Raw genomic sequence first — 24,366 nt, 5'->3', positions numbered from 1 at the left:
TCTCTTCTTCATCAATTTTTTTGTTCTCTGTTGGAATTTGTATTATTTGGGTATTGGAACTCATGTGTTGTTCTTTTATTTTTATTTTTATTTTTTTTTAAGATTTTATTTCTTTGACAGGGAGAGAAAGTACAAGCAGGGGGAGTGGCAGGAAGAGAGAGAGGGAGAAGCAGACTCCCCACTGAGCAGAGAGCCCGCAGGGCTCAATCCTAGGACCCTGGGATCATGACCTGAGCCGAAGGCAGACGCTTAACCGACTGAGCCACCCAGGCACCCCTCGTAGGTTGTTCTTTTTTCTTTTCTTTTCCTCCCTCTTACTTTCCATCAGTCTTTTCGGTTCTGCTTTCTAAGAAATTTCCTCAGTGTTATCTTCCAACCTTCCTATTGAGTTTCTAATTTCTATCCACACTTTAAGTTTCTTAGAGCTCATTCTATGTTATAGTATCTTTATATTGTTTCGTAGACACTATAATCCTTTTGAAGATTTCATGATAGTTTTTTTTTTAAGTTTTCTTTTTTTCCCCCACTTTGCTCTGTTTCTTCCAAGTTCCTTTTTTTGTTTCTATTGTTGTCTTTTCTCTGTAGCGGCTTTCCCCAGCCATAATCTTATATGGCTGTCCATTCATATTTAAGAGTGAAGTGCCAAAAACTGAACTGAAAATTCAATAGGTGTGGCTTGTTAAAGGTGGCCATTTATGGGAGGAGGGGACACTCACAGGTCTTTTCTCTTGGGCTGGTCAGTTTCCTTGAGAAAGAGAGCCTCCAGTCTCTTGTGGGGAGGTTATGTACACCTGGCTGCTGTGTTTTGAGTACCTATCTTAGAAAAGGAGCTGGGGTTCTCACTGTTCATTGTGTTCTTGTAATCCTGTTTTCTGTTTGGCATATTACTACCCCCTTACCTGTACTGGAGACCTCCATTTTGGAGTCTCTTTAGTTTGGTTTCTTCAGAGTAATCTTTTCCACAACTGTAGGGTTGGGGGAGGGATGGTTGCCTGGTTCTGAACAGTGGGGGAGGAAATCTGGCTATGATGACTGTTTTGTAGACTTTCAGCTAACCTTCTAGTGTTGCTCCCTCAGCCTTCAGAGATGCTTCTGGGCAGTGTGAATCAGCGTCTTTGCAGGTGCTTAGGCTTTAGAGTTCTCCACTTTGCTAGTATAATATTGCTTCACCACCTGTTTTATAGTTTCTAACAAGGTTTTGACATCTTATCATATGTGATTTGCTCCTTTCTATCCTGTGGGTCATTCCTTTGAAAAAAAGTTAAAATTTTAGTGTTGATCAATCTACCAAATTTACCGTTTTATTTCTTTATATAGACTTTTTAAAAAAAATTTGAGTATAGTTGAAACACATTATTACATTAGTTCATAAACTATTTTCTGGTCTGTTCATTCTTTTCATAGCATTTGAGGGACTGCTATATGCTCAGTCCTATGATTAGTATTGAAGATTAAAATTAAAATTTCTGAGGGGGGCCTGGCTGGCTTGGTTGGTGGAGTGTGCAGCTTTTGATCTCAGGATTGTGGGTTCAGGTCCCATGTTGGGTGCAGAGATTACTTAAAAATAAAATCTTAAAAAATTAAAATTTCTGAGCTTTGAGTTGTTAATAAATTTTGGGAAGAAAGGTACATCCTGATTGTGCTGCTGCTTAATTTGAAATGTGAAAACCCTCATAAGTTCACATGTGATAGATATATTACAGAACTTACTAATTTCAGTAATGAATATGAATTGGATTAAGGTAAGTTTGTGGTTTTTCTTTTTTAACATGAAGGAACTCTTTACACCATTTTGGGGAAAGATTTATTTAAAAAAAAAAAAAAATCCAAGGGGCTTCTGGGTGGCTCAGGCAGTGAGTGGAGACTCTTGATTTTGGCTCAGGTCATGATCTCAGGGGCGTGGGATTGAGCCCCGCCTCGGGCTCTGCACTCAGCAAGGAGTCTGTTCTATCCTGGATTCTCTCCCTCTCCCTCTGTCCCCTACCTTCCCCTACCCACCATGGGCATGCGCTCACGGGCTCTCTCTCCTTTTAAAGATTTTATTTATTTGAGAGAGAGAAACAGCATGAGCAGGGGGCGGGGGGAGAAGCAGAGGGAGAGGGAGAAGCAGACTCACCCCTGAGCAGGGAACTTGACATGGCCAGATCCCAGGCCCCGGGATCATGACCTGAGTCAAAGGCAGATGCTTAATCTACTGAGCCATCCAGGTGCCCCTCTCTCTCTTAAATAAATAAATCTTTAAAGAAAAAATAAAAATTAAGAATAAAAATAATCCAACGACATATAAGGGAAGAGGTAGTTTTTCTTAAAGACCTGAAGTATTCAATCAGAACTTTGAAATAGCAGAACATTGAGTTCATAAAATTCTAGCCAAAAGTAAAGAATGCAGTGTTGTCAGTGTTTGAGGTAGGCTGGGACACTTCACTGTAGTAAATATATGCTTTCAGCTCTACTTTTTGAAAGTTTTTCTTATTGTATAAATAGTATATTGCTTACTCTAGAAAATTTGGAAGACACAGAAAAATAATATTAACTTGCTCTTAAAATTTTTGTATACCACTTTAAGTTACGAAGTAATTTTAAAGGTATAGAGAATAATATAAGTTGGGTTTTTCTTCCCAACATCCGTATTTTTCATATGTTAGTATTATATTTCTCATTTCTCAGTATGTTATTTCCATAACCAAGCCCTCATTTTGGAATTTTTAGGTTTACAATTTTTCACTGTAACAATCACACTGCAGTGAACAATCTTATACATACTGCTAATTTTATTTCCTTTGGGTATATTCCAAAAGTGGAATTACTGAATCCTAGGGTATGGGTTTCTTAAATCCTTAGTAAATATTTTCCTTTAAATGTTTGGCCTTTGAGAAGGACTTTGGGGGAACATTGCAAGTTGGGAACCCATAGATACTGGAAGGTGAGATCAGAATTCAGGGTCAAAGGTTATAATCAACTTCTCAATGGAAGAAAGTTTGAAGCTGGGACATGAAAGAAAGTAGGTATTTCTATTAGATTAATAGGGTTAGAGCTATAAGATGTAACCAGAGATGAGACCATGAATCACGTCTGCAGCATTGACTTCTCATAGGAGAGACTTAGGGCAGTGTTTTTCAGACTTTGCCCCCACTAGAATGTCACTTAAATAAAGGAACTCTGAATTATTTTATAGGGAAAAAAATGAGTAGGATATTTTCAATTTTCCTTTTTTTCTCTAGTTTTTATTAAAATCTTTTAAAAGGGCCTGCAACCACTTGATTGTAAGTTGGTAACAAATGAATAATTAATATTCGCAAATGAACTGAAAGCTTTTTTATACTTAAATTCATTTATGCTTACATTTATCCATAACTTTTTTTTTTTTTAAGATTTTATTTATTTATTCATGAGAGACAGAGAGAGAGAGACAGAGGGAGAAGCAGGCTCCCAAGGAGCAGAGAGCCCGATGCGGGACTCGATCCCAGGACCCTGGGATCATGACCTGAGCCGAAGGCAGACGCTTAACCATCTGAGCCACCCAGGCGCCCTATCCATAACTTATTTTGTAGTCATATTTTCTTGTGGTCATGTTTTCTGATAAAATTATGTTTAATTTATATGATTAATTAGATAAATTAATTAACTATAAGTGTTTTATGGTATTTCACAAAGAATATGTTGAATGTTAAATATTCAGAATTTTTAGTGTGTGTTTGGGATTTACTGACTAGGTGGATTGACTCAGCACACTAAATATATACCATCTTGAATATAATAAAATATAAAAAGATCTACATTCAGTGTGTTGGGTATAGATTGATGTAGAATGGAGAGAGTATTTATTGACTCAGTCAATGCCAAGTTTTCTTGTAGGACAAAGAATTTCAAATTTGATTTACGATGTGCTAAAGATTAATTCTAGATCTTTAGGCATCAAAGTAATACAATGAAAAAGGTGTTGAGATTAATCTGAGAGCTGTGTGAAGGATGCCTTGAAGAGCAGAGAGCCAGAGGTTAAGGAAGGGTGGGTTAGAGTTCTTGCAGTTATGTGGATATAGGATGACAAGTATCTGGACTAGACTGGTGGCAATGAGAATAGACAGGAGCAGATAAAATCAAACACTATGGATAGAGTAATAAGGAAAATTTGATAATTAACTAAATGGACATGAAAGAGGAAGTGGAAGATTTCATTTTGGAAGAGTAGAGTGCATTTGTATTTTACCACCAGGTTTGCATCTGGTTTTCAATTTTATTGCTTTCTTGGCTTTATTTCCTCAGAAAACATGGGAAATTAGGCATAATGGCTTTAATTTTAAAGGCTTCTGGTTCCTGAGAGGGTACTTTGAAAAATTATTGACAGTAACTTAGATTTTTTAATTAATTGTCTAGGTGATAATATCCTAAAAATATTTGATTAGGATTAGCAAAATTTTTCATACTATTACTTTGTTATTCCTCTTATAATCCTCTGTAGATTTTGTTTCATTTCTTTGTTATCAAAGTTCCTTTCAATCTAACTTAAGCCTACATTTAGCTGTATTTTGCATTATTTTCCAGTAAAGCTTTTGCTCCATTATAGTGTTTTTCAATTGCAGATGTATCTCAGAATTTGCTTGGGAATCTTTGAAAGAAAAAAACAAAACACCAGAGACCTAGTATGTGCCTCAGACTTATTAATCAAATTCTTTGGAAGGACAGCTGAGGTATCTGTTTTTTAAAAAGCTCTCCCATGTGACAGATAAAATCCCCTCTTTACCCACAAAGAGGGGGAACCAACCAATCTCAGTTATCAATATGAGTGAATAAATATTTAAGATTTTTTTGATATAGATTCTGTATTTTAGAGCACTTTTAGGTTCATAACAAAATTGAATGGAAAGTAGAGTTCCCATGTACCCCACTACCTTCCCCACCATCAACATTTGCATCAGATTGGTACATTTGTTATAATGGAACCAACATTGGTACATCATTATCATCCAGAGTCCATACTTTACATTAAGTTTACATTCATTCTTCACGTTGTACATCTATGGGTTTTGACAAATGTATTGTGACAGGTAACCACCATTATAGTATACAGAATAGTTTCTAAATGCCCTAAAAATCTTCTCTGCTCTTCATCCCTCCCACCCCATAAACCCCTGGCAACCACTGATCTTTTAACTGTTTACATAGTTTTGCCTTTTGTAGAATGTCATATAATTGGAATCATACCCATGTGTTTTTTCAAAATGTTCTCAATGTGACAGATATCCTGTCCCCCACAAAAAGGTGGGGAGGAGGGTTTTATATTAAATAATCAATCTCATTTATGGATACTGGTGTAGAAATTTTTCTTTCATGGGTTTTTTTTTTTTTTAATTTAAGTATAGTTGACACAATGTTACATTAGTTTCAGGTATACAAGGTAGTGATTCTATAATTTTATAACTGTGCAGTGCTCACAACAAGTATAGCTACTGTAGGTCACCTTACAACATTGTTATAGTACCACTGACTGTATTCCGTAGAAGATGCTGTACCTTTCAGCCCTGTGATTTATTCATTTCATAACTGAAAGCCTGTATCTCCCACTCCCCTTCACTTCTTTTGCCCATCTCCCCCCACTTCCCTCCCCTCTGGCAAACCACCAGTTTGTTCTTTATATTCATGGGTTGGTTTTGCTTTTTGTTTTGTTTGTTTGCTTTGTTTTTTAGATTCCACATATAAGTGAGATCATAGGGTATTTGTCTTTCTCTGAGTTACTTCACTTAGTGTAATACTCTCTGGGTCCATCCGTGTTGTCGCAAAGTGGCGAGATTCTTTTTTTTTTTTTTTTTTTGGTGGCAGAATATTATTCCATTGTACATGTCTTTTTTATTCATTCATTCATCTATCTATGGACATTCAGGTTTCTTCCATATCTTGGCTATTGTAAACAGTGCTGCAAAAAACATAGGGGTACATATATATTTTCGAATGAGTGTTTCCATTTTCTTTGGGTAAATACCCAGTAGTGGAATTACTGGATCATTTGGTGATTCTATTTTTAATTTTTGAGGAACCTCCATACAGTTTTCTATAGTGGCTGCACCAGTTTGAATTTTCACCAGCAGTGCATGAGGGTCCTTTTTCTCCACATCCTCTCCAACACTTGTTATTTCTTGTCTTTTTGATACTTTTTTGACAGGTGTTAGGTAATATCTCATTGTGGTTTTGATTTGTGGTGTAGAAATTTTTAAGAAAATATTAACATAGAGTTTAAAAGAATGATACACTGTGACCAAGTGTGTTTATTCCAAGAATCAATCATTCAATATTAAGAAATCTATTAATATCTCACCATATTTAATAGGTCAAAGTAGATAAACTTCACCATTTTAATAACCACCAAAAAGTCATTTGATAAAATTCAACACACATTTCAGGTTTTAAAAACTAGTAAAATAAGTATGGATGGCTGGTACTTAGATGTCATTTTTTAAATAAGTATCTCAAAACAATACTACAACACAACTGGAGCTCATAGATTGCTGGTAGGAATGCATGATGGTACAGCCACTTTGAAAAACAGTTTGACAGTCTTAGAAAGGTAAACATATTCTTACCGTATGACCCAGCAGTGGGTCAAAAACCTTCCTCCTAGGTTTTTACCCAAGAAAAATGAAAATATTCGTTCACACAAAAACCGTATATGAGTGTTTCTAGTGGCTTATTTATAATCACCAAAAACTGCACCAACGCAAATGTCTATCAGGTGGTGAATAAGGTGTGGAATACATTGGAATACAATTCAGCAATAAAAGGAATGAATTACTGAAAGATAAAACAACACTTAGAATCTCAAATTAGTTAATACTGACTGAAAAAAGCCACACTCAAAAGGCTACATACTGGATGATTCCATTTATTTTACATTCTGGAAAATGCAAAACTGTAGGGGCAGAAAATAAATCATTGAGTACCTGGGGTTGGGGAGGGAGTGGATTTACTAGAAAGAGACCTGACAGAACTTTTCATAGTAAAAATGTTCTCTGTTTGTGGTGGTATTTACTTAAATGTTAAGTTTTACTGTATGTAAGTTATAAATAATACCTCAGTAAACCTGGCTTTAAAAAAAATACCCTAGTATCATGTTTAATAACAAAATAGTAGACATAGATGAAAACTGGAAATGAGATAAAAATGCCTGCTCTAACCTTTGTTGCTTAATTAACATTGTAACTTTGTCCTGGAAGTACTAGTTAAATATTTTAAAATAGGAAGTGAAATGAAATACAGACTTTAGAATGGAGGAGGCAAAAGTTACAATTTTTTAGCGATATTAAGTATTGAGAGTGTCAACTCAAAATATCAGAAACAGAATTCAGTAGCTGATTTAATTCATTGGCTGGCTTAAAAAGTTAATATATAGTAATGAGTAATTTTTTCATATATAGACAGTAGCCAATTAGAATATAATGGAAGGGAATTTCACATTATCATTGCAACAAAAAAGATCAATGTAAATACGTATTTAATTCTTTTTTTTTTTTTAAAGATTTTATTTATTTATTTGACGGAGAGACACAGCGAGAGAGGGAACACAAGCAGGGGGAGTGGGAGAGGGAGAAGCAGGCTTCCCGCGGAGCAGGGAGCCTGATGCGGGGCTCGATCCCAGCACCCTGGGATCATGACCTGAGCTGAAGGCAGACGCTTAACGACTGAGCCACCCAGGTGCCCCCGTATTTAATTCTTGACCAAGAAGACAGTATTTTAAAGATGTTGAGTTTCCTTAATCTATGATTAGAATGTTATCTGAATATCCAGTGACTGCTTTTTTCTTAAGACAGAAAAGATTGGGAACACCTGGGTGGCTCAGTCAGTTAAGTGTCTGCTTTCACCTCAGGTGATGATCCCAGGGTTCTGGGATCGAGTCCCGCATCGGGCTCCTTGCTTGGCGAGGAACCTGCTCTCCCTCTGCCTGCCGCTCCTCCTGCTTGTGCTCTCTCTCTCTGACAAATAAATAAATAAATCTTTAAAAAAAAAAAAAAAGATTGGATTAAGTGTTCTTAAATTTTTTGGCCTGGGAACTTCTTTATACTCTTAACTTATTGAGGACCCCCAAAGAACTTTTGTTTATGTTGCTGTTTTGTATCAGTTAATATTTACTGTATGAGAAATTAAAACAAAATTTTAAAACACAGAAATACACAATACACATTCCATTAGGCGTCAGAGTGATGATGTCATCATGTCATGAAGCTTCTGAAAAACTTAGGAGTGAAAGTGAAAAAAAAGCATATATAACATCTTAGTATTATGAAAATAGTTTTCACGAGAAGCATTTTTTCACATATGATATTGTCAAATATGGAAAAGTTTGAGTCAGTCTTGAGTTAACAGTGATAGTGGTGGGGAACTGATGCACTCATATTCACTGGTGTACATTGGTGCAATATTTTAGGAGGTACTTTGAACTATCAAAATTTTAAGTGCACATGCTTTAGATCTTTACGTTCCACTGTTTAGAATTTATTATTGGATATAATTGCAGAATATATGCAAATACATGAAGGAAAATATTGGTTACAGCATTGTTTGTGATAGAAAATTGGAGACAAGCTTAATTGTCAGTGATGTTTAGGGTCTGGTCCTTATGGTATAAAAATTACTATATTAGGGCACCTGGGTGGCTCAGTCGTTAAGTGTCTGCCTTTGGCTCAGGTCATGATCCCAGGGTCCTGGGATCAAGCCCCGCATCGGGCTCCCCGCTCAGCGGGAAGCCTGCTTCTCCCCGCTCAGCAGGAAGCCTGCTTCTCCCTCTCCCACTGCTTGTGTTCCCTCTCTCGCTGTCTCTCTCTGTCAAATAAATAAATAAAATCTTAAAAAAATTACTATATTAAAAATAATTTAACTCTATAGGCATTGTATGGAAGGTTGTCCAGAGTTAAAGCAAAAGTGCAGAATTGTGTTTATAATTTCCCATCGGTGTACAATAAAAACCAGAAGGATATGTGTATACTTGTATAACCAGTTTTTGAAAGGATATGCGGAGAACTTGATGGTTACCTTTAGGCAGGGGTACATTTTCATTTATCTGTTTATACCCTTCTGTATTGTTTGTTTTTAACATGAGCCATTTTTGTAATTTAAAAGGGAAGAATATTTCAAAGGCACAGATGCACTATATGGATGATAGAAATTACTAGTTTGAGCGTTGGAGTAATTTGTGAGTTCTCAGATACCACAATTTAACCAAAAAAGAAAGAGAAAACAGGTGCTGGCATTTCTCATGTCTGTGTACTTTTAAAGAGCAGTTGCTGTGATCGAATACAACTTAGTGCTAATCTTCATTAGTTGTACTTTCTAACGTCTGTCCTTTAATTTGTACTCTTCTGTTTTGTGGGTGTTTCTCTTTTAACTTCAACTGTTGAAATAGTATCTATCCTTCACAACCTAGCTGAAACACCATCTTCTCTATGGAGCTATACCTCATCACTTTAGTCAGAAGAGATCTTTTTTTGAACCTTTAGAGCTATTTATAGCCATTTCTTCATTACACAAATATCAGGTGTGAGCTATATAAGGGCTAGACAGTGGGAGTACGCTTTCATCTTCTCTTTACCTTAGAAGGTAATATCCCCATTGTGCAAGTGAGGAAACCAAGGCTCACAGAAGTTTAGTATTTTTTCTGCATCACTGTGCTAAGAAGTAAATTTCAAAACAGGATTTCAAGGCCAGCCCTCTTCTCTGGACTTGCTTTTTATGTCACTTTAATAAAAGGAAGCAAGTTAATAGTAGTTTTGTATGAGCATTTCTTTCCTTTTAGATTTTTTTATATTTAAAAAAAGTTTTTGCTATAATTTCAAGCTTATAGGAATTTCAAGAAGTGTTCAGAGGTCCTCTTTTTACCCTTCAACCCCATTCCTCAGTTGTTCATTTTACCTTTTACTCCATTTGTTTTATCACTTTTTCTCTCTGTATATGTGTATTCCTAACATTGTCTTCCCTTAATTGTGTGCCCTTCCCCTCCATGTTGAGTACAGGCTTCCAATTACTGAAGTCCAATTGGTTTTTGGTATTGTTAAGATTTATCAAGTCTGCCCTGTTACCGTAGGCTTTCTCCTTTCTTTGACCTAAAACTTCTGATTCTTGAACTTGGGTCATCATTGTAACACTGCTATTATTATGCTATATTGTGATATTTCAGAGCCAAAATGCTGCTTGCTTCAGGAATCCAGCTTTTTTCTCTAGATCATTTCTCAGCACCGTTAAATAATTCCTTCATAATTATTTGCAAATTCTCATCTGCATTGCCTCTGCCTTTCAGTCCGATAAAGCTCAATCTGACAAAATACCACCAGGTGTATTGTATATATTAGTCTGCTTGGGCAGCCATAAAAAATACCACAGATTGGGTGGCTTAAACAACAGAAATCCGTTTTATCCCAGTTCCGGAGGCTAGAAGTCCAAGATCAAGGTGCCAACAGGGTTGGTTTCCTGTGGGGCCTATTCATCCTGATGTGTGGATGACTATCTTCTTGCTGTTTCCTCACATGGCCTTTTTGTGTGTGTACATAGGGGGTGGGGTTGGGGGAACAGATCTAGGGTGTCTCTTCCTCTTCCTGTAAGGACACTAGTTCTACTGGATTAGGACCCCACTCTTATGAACCCATTTAACCTTAATTACCTCCTTAAAGGCCCGATATCCAAATGTAGTCATTATGGAAGTTAGGGCTTTAATACATAGTTGGTAGGGGGGAGCACAGTTCAGTACATAATAGTAGAACATCAGGTTTATAATCAGGAACCTAGGTTCATATCCTTGTTTTATCTTGTATTAAGTGTGTAACCCTGGCCAAGTCACTTAACCTCTTTTAGCATCTTGAATCCTTAACTGTGACGGATGAGAATAGTAATTTCTTGCCTTGAATGTTTGTTAAGACATTCAGGTAAAATAGATGTTGCAACATAGCACATTATAAATCAAATGATTCTCAATCCAGGCTTGCAGTACAGTCATTCTTAAAAATAACTCTTTTGTGGGGCACCTGGGTGGCTCAGTTGGTTAAGCATCTGCCTTCAGCTCAGGTCATGATCCCGGAGTCCCGGGATTGGGTCCCGCATTGGGCTCCCTGCTCAGTGGGGAGTCTGCTTCTCCCTCTGACCCTCTCCCCTGTCATGTTCTCTCTCAATCTCTCTCTCTCAAATAAATAAAGAAAATCTTTAAAAAAAAAAAAAATTAAAAAAAAATAACTGATTTGTGAATTCCAGCCTGACAGCATGAGGAGCTCTACAGACCCACTCCCTAGAAAATTGGGGAAAACTTGAAAAACAACTATTAAAAGCTTCTGGAAATGGTTGAAGGGTGTAGGGTAAATGAATAGCTTTCAGTTGGAGGGAAGGTTTTCTTGGGAGGAGCGGGACATTAGGATTTCTCATCCTACCCCTAGCTGCCTAGCTGCTGAAGCTAAGTTCTGGGTATATGTGGTGGAGAGGCAGAGAACTACCTTCTGCCCAGTCCCCACTTGTGCAACAGAGGCTCTACCTGGGTGCAGAGCTGCTGGGAGTACTGGAGAATAGATCATTTTTTCTGTTTTCTAAGGTGGTGATTCCATGTCAGAAGAGACAAGCTGAGAAAACCTTAGGCTGCCGCCTACCCTCAACAAAATATTCCACTCCTATAAGGGATAGCTCTGAGAGAAGTGTGCTGTTGTCTGCACCCCCAGCTTGGGGGTCTGGTTCAGAGATTTGGTAGGGTGCATAGGGGGAGAAGCAGGTCATAAAATGCTCCTAATCTCTTCAAGGAATTGACTTACAAGGGAGCCCAGATAAGAATAATAGCTGACTTCTCAGCAGAAACAGTGGCGGCCAGAGGCAGTGTAATAATATATACGAAGTACTCAAAGACAAGTATAGTCAACCAAAAATCCTATATATCCAGCAAAGCTATCTTTTTAAAATGATAGTGAAATGAAGATTTTCCCGGGTAAACGGGAACTGAGAGAGTTTATTACTAGCAGACCCACCTTGCAAGAATGCTAAAGGAAGTTCTTTAAGCTGAAAGCAAGTGATCCCAGATGGTAATTTGAATCCATATGAACAAAGAGTACCAGTAAAGGTAATTATGTAATTTTCAAAGAGAATATTACCACATATTTTTTCTTCTTTTTACTCAAAACTGATTTAAAAAGCAGTTGTGTGGGGTGTGTGGGTGATGCAGTTGGTTAGGCATGTGACTCTTGGTTATGCTCAGGTCACAATCACAGGGTCATGAGATGGAGCCTTGTGTTGGGCTTGTGCTTAGCATGGAGTCTGCTTCAGATTCTCTCTCTCCCCATGCCTGCTTGTGCTAGCTCTTGCTCTCTTTCTCTCTCCTAAAATAAATAAATAAATCTTTTTAAAAAAGCAGTTGTATAAAATAATATGTGTATAATGTGTTCTTGGGCCTATAAGGTTTAGAAATGTAGTATATTTGTAATGTATCTGTCAATAGCAGCACATAGAAGGTGAGTGGAGGCAAAGCTATGTCAAGCTAAGGAAATGACTATATGTGATACAGTCATAATTATAACATAGTGTATTGTTGGATTTGTAACATTAAATGTAATATGTATCACAACAATGCCATCAAATGGAGAAAAAGGCAATCGAACTATATAGCATAACATTTCTATATCTTACTGGAATTAAGCTGGTATAAGTCTGAAGCTGCTATAAAGTTTGAAGTTGAAATGTATATGGTAAGCCCTTGAGCAGCCCATACGGAGAAAAACTAAAAAAAAAAAATTACAGTGAAAGGTCATTAAAGAAATTTAAGTGCTTCATTAGAAAATACCCACTTAATGCAAAAGAAAGCGGTCAAAGAGTAATAAAGGAAACAAAAAAGACATGAGACACATAGAAAATGAAAAAGCAGTCATAAATCAACAACGTAAGCAATAATATTAAACATGAATTGATTAAACTATATAATAAAAAAAGGGCAGGTGTGCCTGGGTGGCTCAGTCGTTAAGCGTCTGCCTTTGGCTCAGGTCATGATCTCAGGGTCCTGGGATTGAGCCCCGCATCAGGCTCCCTGCTCTGCGGGAAGCCTGCTTCTCCCTCTCCCACTCCCCCTGCTTGTTTTCCCTCTCTCAATGTGTCTCTCTCTGTCAAATAAATAAATAAAATCTTTAAAAAAAAAAAAAGGTGGAGATTGTCAGAGTATCCAATTATATGCTCTCTACAAGAGATGTACTTTAAGTTTAAAGATACAAGTACATTGAAAGTATAAGGATGGAAGATCTATTATGCAAACAACAACCACAAGAAACTTGAGTGGCTATACTAATATCAGAAAAAATAGACTTTAAAACAAAAAATGTTAGTAGAGAGAAAGAGGGATGAAAGAGCCAATCCATTAGAAAGATAAAGGTTATAAACATATATGTACCTAATAACAGCACCAAAATACAAGAAGCAAAACCTGACAGGAATGAAGAGAAAAATAGACAATTTAGCGATAATGGTTGGGAGACTACGATATCCCACTTTTAGTAATGGACAAAACAACTAGGCATAAGATCAACAAAGAAACCACAGTATAAACCAACTAGAGCTAGGAGACATCTGTAGAATACCACCAGCACCCAGCAACAATAGAATATATATTCTTCTCAAGTGAATGTGGGACGTTTTCAAGGATAAACCAAATGCTAGGCCACAAAACATCTTAAAAGGATTGAAATAATACAAAGGTTGTTCTCTGACCACAGTGGAAAGAAATTAGAAATCACTAACAAATTTGGGGAACTCACAAATATATGGAAATTAACATGCTCCCAAATAACCAGTAGGTCAAAGAAGAAACGAAAAGAGAAATCAGAAAATAGTTTGAGATAAATGAAAATGAATTTACCACTTAAGAAAACATGGGATACAGCTAAAGCAGGGCTTACAGGGAAACTTTTAGTAATAAATGCTTGTATAAAGAAAGAAGAAAGATCTCAAATTACTAACTAACCTTACACCTTAAGTCACTGGAAAAAGAAGAGCAAAGTAAACCTAAAACAAGCAGAAGGAGGGAAATAATAAAGATGAGAGTAGAAATTAATGAACTAGAAAATAGAAAAAAAGTAGAGAAAATTAAGGAAACCAAAAACTGGTTCTTTGAAAAGATAAGCAAAATTGGCAGACTGACACAGAAAAAAAGAGGACTTAAATTACTTGAATCAGAAATAACAGAGGGACCATTACTACTGGGATTACAAAAATGGAAAGGGTTATAAAGGAATACTATGAACAACTGCATACCAGTGAATTACATAGCTTAGATAAAATGGACAATTTTTTAAAAGATTTATTCATTTATTTTCGAGAGAGTGAGCATGAGGGGGACGGAGGGGCAGAGGGAGAGAAAGAGAATCTCAAGCAGACTCCCTGCTGAGTGTGGACCCCATCACAGGATTCGATCTCACAACACTGAGATCTTGAGACCTGAACCGAAACCAAGAGTTGGATGCCCAACCGACTGAGTCACCCAGGCACCCCTAAACTGGAAAAATTTTAGAAAGACGGCTGCTGAAGCTGACTTACATAGACAAACTGAATAGACCTATAGCAAGTGAAGAGATTGGATTAATCATGAAGCTACCCACAAAGAAAAGCACAGGCCCATATGGCTTCACTGCTAAATTCTACCAAACATTTAAAGAAGAATTAATACTAACTCTTCCTAAAAATTGAGAGGGAGAACACTTCCCAACTTATTTTATGAAGCTAGTATTAGTGTTACCCTGATACCAAAGACATTACAAGAAAACTACAGACCACTATCTCTCTTAGGAAGATGAACACAAAAATCCTCAAAATACTAGCAAACCTAATTCACCAGCATATAAAAAGAATTTTCACCACGATCAAGTGGCATGATATCCCAGAAATGCAAAGTTAGTGTGAAGTTCACTAACCAATTAATATAACATATCAGGGAATAAAAAACAAAAGTCACATTGTTCTCATAATAGACACAAAAAAAATTTGACAAAATCTAACACCCTTTAAATGATAAAAACACTCAAAAAACGAAGACTAGAAGGGAACTTCCTCAACATGAATAAAGACACTTATGAAAAACTCAAAGATAACATCATACTTAATGGGGAAAACTGAACACTTTTCCCCTACAATCAGAAATAAGACAAGAGTGCCTGCTTTCTCCATTTCTATTTACATTATATTAGAGGTTCTAGCTATGGCAATTTTGAAAAACAAAAATAAGGAAAAGAAAGAAAAATACACAAAGGCCTCAAGATTGGAAAGAAACAAAACTGTCCCTTAGAGATGATATGATTTTGTATGAAATGACTTAGAAAATCCACTAAAAAAATATTAGTACTAATAACAAGCTCAGCAAAGTTGCAAAATACAAAATCAGTATACAAAAATTAATTGTGTTTCTATAGACTTGTCGTGAACAATCCAAAAGTGAGATTAAGAAAAAAATTCCATTTATAATAGCATCAAAAAAATTAAGACAGGAATAAATTTAACAAAAGAAGTGTAAAACACTGGAAACTACAAAATATTGTTGAAAGAAACTAGAGAAGATCTAAGAGAAAAATATCCTGTCTGTGGATTGGAAGATTTAACATTAAGATGGCAATACTCCCCATATTGACCTACAGATTCAATGTAGTCCATATCAGAATCCCAGCTGACTTCTTTGTAGAAATTGACAATCTGATCCTAAAAATCATGGAATTGCAGGGTGTCTGGAAGAGCCAAAACAATCTTGAAAAAGAATAAGATAGGAGAACTTATACTTCCTGATTTCAAAACTTACTACAAAAATAGTAGTCAAGATTGTGTGGAATCAGCACAAGGATATACATACAAATCAATGGAATATAATTGAGTTGAGAAATAAAGCCATATATATGTGGTTAATTTGTCTTTCAACAAGGGTGTCAGGACCATTAGATGGAGAAATGGTGCCTGGAACAAATGGGTAGCCATATGTGAAATAATGTAGTTGGACCCTTACCTCATACCATGAATAAAAATTAACTCAAAGTAGATGACAGACCTAAATGTGAGAGCTAAAACTTTAAAACTCTTAGAAGGAAACTTAGGATTAAGAATCCCTAAGTATGACACTAAAAGCATGAGCAACAACAACAAAAAGATTAATTTGGACTTCATCAAAATTAAAAACTTTTGTGCTTCAAAGGACACCATTAAGAAAGCGTAAAGAAAACCTATAGAGTGAAAGAAAATATTTAAAAACTGTATATCTGATAAGGGACTTTTTTTTTTAAGAGGTCCATTTTTTTTTTTTAGAGAGAGCGTGCTGGAGGGAAAAGGGAAGCAGACTCTGCGCTGAGCAGGGAGCCCGATGCAGGGCTTAATTACGTGACCCTGAGGTCACAACCTGACCTGAAACCAAGAGTTGGATGCTCAACCAACTGAGCCTCTCAAGCACCACTCTGATAAGGGACTTCTATCTAGAATATATAAAGAATTCTTATAACTTAATGATAAAAAAAAAGACAATTTAAACAAATAGTGTTGGGAAAATTGGACAGCCACATGCAGAAGAATGAAACTGGACCATTTCCTTACACCACACACAAAAATAGACTCAAAATGGATGAAAGACCTAAATGTGAGACAGGAATCCATCAAAATCCTAGAGGAGAACACAGGCAGCAACCTCTTCCTAGAAACATCGCCAAAGGCAAGGGAAGAAGCAAGGGCAAAAATAAACTATTGGGACTTCCTAGAGACAATTTAAAAATGGGTAAAGAATCTGAATAGACTTTTTTTTTTTATGGAGGATATACAGTTAGAAAATAAATATGTGAAAGGACAGCAGACACCAAAAATTGTGATAGTGGAGAAATTGTCAGCCCTTGTACATTGCTGGTGGGAATGTAAAATAGCGCAGCACTTTGGAAAAATAGTTTGGCAGTTCCTCAAACAAACATTGAGTTACAGTGTTACCTAGCAGTTCGATTCCTAGGTGTATGCCCAAGAAAAATGAAAACCTATGTCTACATAAAAACTTGTCCATAGATGTTTATGGAAGCATTATTCATAATAGCCAAAAAGTGGAAAGAACCCAAATGTCTATCAGTTGATGAGTAGGTATAAAATATAATGGGGTATATCCATATGATTGGATATTATTCAGCCATAAAAGAATAAAGTACTGATATATGTTGCCACATAGATGAACTTTGAAGATATACTAAATGAAAGAATCCAGGCACAAAAGATCACGCATATTATTTTATTCATATGAAATGTCCTGAATAGGAGTGATAGCCAGTAGGAGTGATAGTACACACTTTCTTTTTGAGGTGATGAAAATGTTAAAAAATGGACTGTGGTAATGGTTGTGCATAGATGTGAAAATATGAAAGCTATTGACTTGTACACTTTAATAAAGCTGTTAAAAAAAGTTAACCATTTCTGGTGTCCTTATGCAGTGAGGCTGGGCTATTAGAATAACAAGAGCTCTTTACCATAAGCCAAGCTCATTTGTTCTCTTTCTTTGTCTCATTTTTGTAGAAATCATGACTACCCCAGGAAAAGAGAACTTTCGCCTGAAAAGTTACAAAAATAAGTCCCTGAATCCTGATGAAATGCGCAGGAGGAGGGAGGAAGAGGGACTGCAGTTACGTAAGCAGAAAAGAGAAGAGCAGGTAAATCCTTTACCCTTATTAATTTATTTAAAAGAACTTAATTTTCCATTTTAAGCCTGAAACTACTTTATTTTAATTTTGATTGTGTTAGATATGTGTATGTGTGTAAATATACATCTCCGCCATCATAAAATCACCGTGTTTTGGGAGTGGGGAAGAGGAGGTGATGAAAAGCAGAATACAAGAATAAAGAAATCTCTCAGGTTCTCATATTTCCAGTACAACCACTGTTTAATCTTTTGGCCTGTTTAGTGTATTTTATTTTTTTAAAGTTGCAACTTGTTTAAGATTTTATTTGCATGTTTGTTAATGTATTCTCAAGTGACCAGTAAAATGCTGTTTTTCATTATAAACTTTAATATGAAAATTTGTAAACATACAAAATTAAATTATAGATGGTGAACCTCATAAACTCATCCTTTGCATTCAGTAATTGTCAATAATTTGCCGTACTTGCTTCATGTCTATCTTTACATTTCTTTATTATGTAGTATTTTAAAGCAAAAATCTCAAGGAATATGTCTTTTCACCCCTAAATTAATTCTGTATGATTCATTAGGACATTGATTTTTGATCTTTTTTCTTTTTTTTTTTTACTTTTGGTCATTTTTAACCTGAGAACATCTAAACATCCACAGGAGTATTTGGGACTCACTCTCACTTTACCTTCCTCTAAAAATGCCTAGAATGAATGGTATATCCCTTATGGCAAAGAAATTTAAAGACACTTAGGTGACTTTTTTTTTTTTCTTTTTTTTTTGCTAAGGAGAGACTTTTGAGCTTGGAAGGACCATTTGATCCCCATGCTACAAAAGCTCCATAAAAGGCAAATGAGTCAGAATCTTTCATACCTGAGAAATAAGGTAATCTGTCATAAATATTTTGCAGTTACAGTGAGCTGGTCTCAGAATACACTGTTCTTTTGAGTAACACCGCACTGGAAAATCCAGTTAGTTAAAGTCCAAGAGTACATTACAACCTCAGTGTTTTTTTTGTTAGGGCTGTAGATGTTTGAATCAAACACTGTCATTACTATTATTTTTTGGGCAAAGAGAGTTTGTAATATTATAATAGAGTTTATATTAAGTGCAGTAAATTAGGAGTTATCACTTATTCATAAAAGGATGAGTTTCTCTGGGTTTCTTGTTATCTCTTTATTCATCTGTCTTATTTGAAGTGGAACCTTTTTTTTGAATGAACTTTTGTATTAGCTTCTATTTTGGAGGTAAATTCCAGAAATCATAACAACATTGTTACATATTTATATTCACATATGTGAAGGTGAATACGTGAATATATACACATGAGCCCAAGTATAGGTCTGAATATAACCACCAGCTTATGCATCATATTTGGCATAAAGCCATTTGAAGATGTAATAATGATCCTCTGTCATTAACAGTGTTCATTTTATTCTCTTCTTGGTGATGGGTGATGTCATGTAATTAGACTTCATTGTAAAGTTTATATAAATAAAATAAATTTTTCATATTTACTTACCTGCCTGAAGACAAATGCTCTTATCCTTAATATATCAACTGGCAAGTATGGCCCCATATATTGGACTAAAAATATTTGTAGTTGAAATTCTGTCATGTTCATTGTATGAGATCTAAAATTGTGCTATGGCTTTAGTAAGTTTCTGTGATAAGTTTTTGGAATATTGCTCTATTTAAAATCTTAATTTTTTTATTTCATATGTGCTGTATTATGTAGAGAGACCTGGTAAAACCAGTCAGGCTTCTTAATATAACAGTATATATTTCATGCCTAATTTGTAAAATAGTAAATATTAGTAAAATATAGATTCATTTAGGTACTATTTATCTTTCCACAGTCACAGGCTTATACCAGCTGAAGAGCTAGATGTGAGGGTACCACAGGAGTTGATGTTGCCAAGTGCGCAAAAGATAACTAACTGCATCTTTGAGGGCTATCCTTTTATCAGACGAACATTTAATTTTTGTTATATCTAGGCAGCACTTTATAAATGACCTCTATCCATTTGGCACTTATAGACCAATCTAAAATTTATTTTTGGCAAAAAATTTTACCAGTTGGTGTCATTCTGATTGAGCCAGTACTTGAAAATTTGAATTAAGCAGACTCTTGTTAATTCAGAGTGAATAGGTAACCTAGTGCTGCTGGCAAGTTCATAAAACCCATCATGATGAAGAACGGAGGTTTGCTTGATGTTTTTAGTTATAAGAAATATCTTGTGAAGTGAGCAAGTTGATAAACTTGTGGACAGGCAACTTTTCCCGTTGATTAACTTGGTTGACAAGTTCACTCAACATGTAATCTGTAGTTAAGGTGTAGAGATCATGATTGTTTTGGCAGTTTTTTCTTTTTTCTTTTTTATTGTTTTTTTAAAGATGTATTTATTAGAGAGAGCACAAGCAGAGGGAGAGGGAGAAGCAGACTCCCTGCTGAGCAGGGAGCCAGACATGGGGCTCGATCCCAGGACCCCGAGATTATGACCCGAGCCGAAAGCAGCCGTTTAACCGGCTGAGCCACCCAGTTTTTTCTTTTTTAAAACCTGTTTTTCTCTGAGTAAGACATGCACAGTTGAAAAAGTTAAGTAGTACTACAGTACTTGAAACCAAACCACCAATGTTCCTGGTTTCATTCCCAAGTAAACCACTTTCAATCCTCTTGACTATTTGTTTATCAATTTAAAATATTACCTATTGGTGTTCTGTTATGGTAGGTGAAGATTTAAGCTCTTATACTGCTTTTCCCTTGCATGTATTCTCAGTATAGTTATACTACAGTACGTAAGTATTATTTATTGCTGAACTGAATAGTATACCGTGATTACATTTCCTTTCTTTATACTTTGTTTTTCCTGGAGTTAATTGTCTGATTTTGTACCTGCTTGGCTTCATATTCCTGGCTGTCTTTTCATTCTCTTCTACAGCTCTTTTAAATTATTTTTATCTGATTTTCTATGTGGTTAAACTTCTCAGATAATTTTTCAGTTCCATATTTTTTCTGCTGGAGACCTTCACCCTATATTTTTTTTTCCTCCTGTGCCAGTCTGAATTGTTTATCCTGTGTTCTAGCTGTATAGCTGTAGTTTTAGGACTTCCCTCTGCTTGGAATTTCTCATGTCTTATCTTGTCATCATCCTTGTAATGTAAATGGTGTGGTATTTTCAATTTCAAATTCTACTTGTTGGTCAGCAATTATATTAAAGATCATAACAGTATCCTGCCATTCCATATTAAAGACCACTACTTGTGGATGTAAATTTTGCAATACCGAGGGATGTAATTTTACTTATTAGGTGTGATTTTGGAGTCATGTAAATGCTTTAAGTAATTGTGAAACAAAAAGAAATCATAATGAAGGATTAAACAAGAGGAATTAAATGGCCCTGTGTGTCATGCTTGTGGCTAAACCACACAGAGAGGAAATACTTTAATACACGAATATGGCAAAATGATTAATTTTCTCTATTGGGCTGTATTTTAAGGACAAAAAGAAGTATGAACAAATCTTCAACTGCTTTAGTAATCATATAGGATTGTTCCTGAAACCATGTGTATTTGTATATGGATATAGCAAATAACTATGTTAATATCAGGGACCTGGATTTTTTTAGATTAAGAAAGAATAGAAATATAAAATCAAAGAAGTTATATAAATTTGAATAGGTAATATCAGTAGGGATTCATGATGTATTTTCTTAAAACACACACACACAAAACCCAGTTCTGTCCTAGAAAGGCGTAGAAATAGCGAAATACCTTGTATCAGTGAGCACCTCTAGCACCCTGAGATTGTGGTCATTAGAGAATTTTTCTGTCAAGGGATCAAGGCTTCTTGGAAAAAACACCTGAATCTCGATTAGAGATAGGGAATATTCAAGGTGAATGTGTAGTATTTTTTCATAACATAGAGCAAGGAAGTTTTAAGACCATCAAAACTTGTGTTGAAAAGACTCAGGAGATAGCTTGAACAGGCTCCCATTAGTTGTTAAGTGGGATAGTTTGAGTATTAGAAAGGGCACTTTGAGGACTTCTGCTTCCAGCCAAAGTGGAATAGCAGGGCTCAGATTTACCCTACTACCTGAAACAAACCAAGAATAAACAGACAAAATACATGAAACAGTAGTTCAAGACACCAGACATTAACCAGTGCAGGACAGTGATCTCTAGAGATAGGAAACCAATGAGACGAACCCTATGGTTGCTTCAGCTTATTGCCCAAGAGAGTTTCCAAGTTGCAACACGGGGGAAGGGAACTAAAGACCACGGCCTTCCTGAGTTGAGGAGACAGAGCTGAGAGTCGGAGGAGATCAAGTCATCCATTCATAGGAGGGAATACCAAAAGGGAGAGACATGTGTATAGAGAAAGAAGCCTGGAGATCTTCAGAGTGTTTCTTTGCATATTCAGCAGAGTACTGACCTGCTGGGATGTACTCTGTGCTTGGGGAGACTGCTCAAGGCTAGAGAAACTGTCATCCACAAAGATTAGAGGGAACAGTGCCTGGCCCTTGCACAGTGCTGAGAATAGTCCCTGTTTCTCTAGCCAGACTGGAAAAACTCATCTTTCACAGGACATTAGGTAGAGTATTCAGGAGATTTTTACCTCAGTAGTGGAGATTAATTAGCCATAGACTTATTTCTGCTCCAGACCTCCCTAATAAATCATAAAAGCAAGATCCAAGAGGTTGCTCAAACTGCAGTTTTTAGTTTTCTCGTAATTAGTAATCACATAGGAAAAACAAATACTTGAATTTCTCCACTTTTTCATTTTCAAAATAATGAGTTGGTTTCTTAGCATCCTCCAGAGGGAATAGGAATGTGTGTATTTTAATATTATTAGGAATTCACAGGGTTAAAATAGATGTATTGCAGGTTATTTCAGCTATTTTTTCTATGTTTTTAAACTTTATGACTGTATAATTGACATACAGTAGAGTGTACAGTTTGTTAAATTCTGACATATGTATCATCACCATAATTAAGATAGTGAACATATTTATTGCTCTCAACATTTTCCTGGTATACCTTTGTGGTACCTTTTCCCCACCCCTCACCTATCTCCAAACAACTTCTAATCTGTTTTCAGTTACTACTGATTACTTTGCATAAATGACTGATACAATATATGTTCTGTTTTGTCTGGCTTTTGTCAGTCAGCTTAATCATTTTGAGATTCATTCATGTTGTGTGTATCAGTAGTTCATTCGTTTTATTGTTGAGTAGCAATCTGTTGTAAAAATAAAACCACAATTGGTTTATCCATTTACCTGTTGATGGCAGTTTGGATTGTTTCCAGTTTTCGGTGATTATAAATAGAGCTGCTATGAACATTGTTGGACAGCTCTTCGTATGGACATATATTTCCATTTCTCCGGGATAGATATCTAGGAGGAGAATGGCTGGGTTGTATAGTAGGTGTGTACTTAGGAGGCTGTCAACTGTTTGCTAAAATGGCTTGTACTACTTTATCTTCACATCCGCGGTATATGAGCGTTTCATTTGCTCCATCTCCTTGTGAGCATTTGGTATGGTCAGTCTTTCTAATTTTATCTAGTCTAAGGTGTGCCTAGTAGTATGCCATTATGGTTTTATTTTGCACTTCCCTAATGACTGAAGTTGAGAGCATCTTTTCATGTGCTTATTTGCCATCTGTATATCTACCTTAGTGAAGTCTGTTTAGTTTCTTAATTGAGTTGTTTCTGGATGCAAGTCTTTTGTTGGATATACTTTTTAAATATTTTCTCCCAGTCAGTGGCTTGCCTTTTCATTTTCAGAAGTGCTGTTTGAAGAGCAAAAGGTTTCGATTTTGGAATTCCATGTATCAGTTTTTTTCTTTTATGGATTGTGCTTTGTGTGTCAAATCTAAGAATCTTTATCAAAGCCAAGGTCACTGAAGATTTTCTCCTGTTTTAAGAAGTTTTATTGTTAAAGTTTAAATGTAGGTCTGTGATTATTTGCATTTAATTTTTGTATATAATGTGAGGTAAGGGCTTTCCTCCCCCTTTTTCCCCCATTTTTTTACATACGGCTTTCCGTTTTTTCAGATGTCATTTATTGAAACGATTGTTTCTCCTCACTGAATTGCCTTACACCCTTTTACATTCAATTGACTATTTCTCTGTAGGTCTGGTTTCTGAACTTCTGTTCCATTGGTTTGTTTATCTGTCTTACATACCACACTGTCTTGATTACTGTAGCTTTTATAGTAAGTCTTGAAATCATATTACTAGCCCTCTAACCTTGTTCTTCTCTCCATAGATTGTTCTGGCTGTTACAGGTCCTTTGCATTTTTATATGAACTTTAGAATCATCTTGTCAATTTGTACACAAAAGCCTGCTCTGAGGATTTGATTGTGATTGTGTCAGATCTGTAGATCAGCTTGGGGAGAACTGATAATCGTAACAATGAGTCTTCTGACTCATAAGCACCACATCTCCATTTATTTAGATCCATAATATCAGGGATTTGTAGGTTTGCTTTTTTTTAAAGATTTATTTATTTGAGAGAGAGAGAGAAAGAGAGCACAAGCAGGAGGTGCAGAGGGAGAGAGAGAATCTCAAGCAGACTCTTTGCTGAGTGTGGAGCCTGACATGGTGCTCAGTCTCATGACACTGAGATCAGGACCTGAGCCAAAACCAAGAGTCGGACACTTAACTGACTGTGCCACGCAGGCGCCCTGATTTGTAGTTTTTTTGTCAGATTTTCCCCTAAATATAGTATAGTTTTGATGCTA

General features: G+C 36.0%; 1 protein-coding gene across 1 annotated transcript in view; it reads left to right on the top strand.

The window, feature by feature from the left end:
• The window catches only part of KPNA1 (karyopherin subunit alpha 1), a 71,625-nt gene that overhangs the window by 5,664 nt on the left and 41,595 nt on the right, over nt 1–24,366 (top strand). Inside the window, exon 2 of the mRNA XM_036093687.2 lies at nt 17,506–17,639. Coding sequence (XP_035949580.1) covers nt 17,511–17,639 — 129 coding nt within the window. The 5' untranslated portion in view covers nt 17,506–17,510. The remainder of the gene's footprint in view (nt 1–17,505; nt 17,640–24,366) is intronic.

Source organism: Halichoerus grypus, chromosome 1 (assembly GCF_964656455.1).
Source record: "Halichoerus grypus chromosome 1, mHalGry1.hap1.1, whole genome shotgun sequence".
Taxonomy (NCBI): Eukaryota; Metazoa; Chordata; class Mammalia; order Carnivora; family Phocidae; genus Halichoerus; species Halichoerus grypus.
Note: the sequence above shows the minus strand (reverse complement) of the source record. Positions and strands in the feature narration are given on the sequence as shown.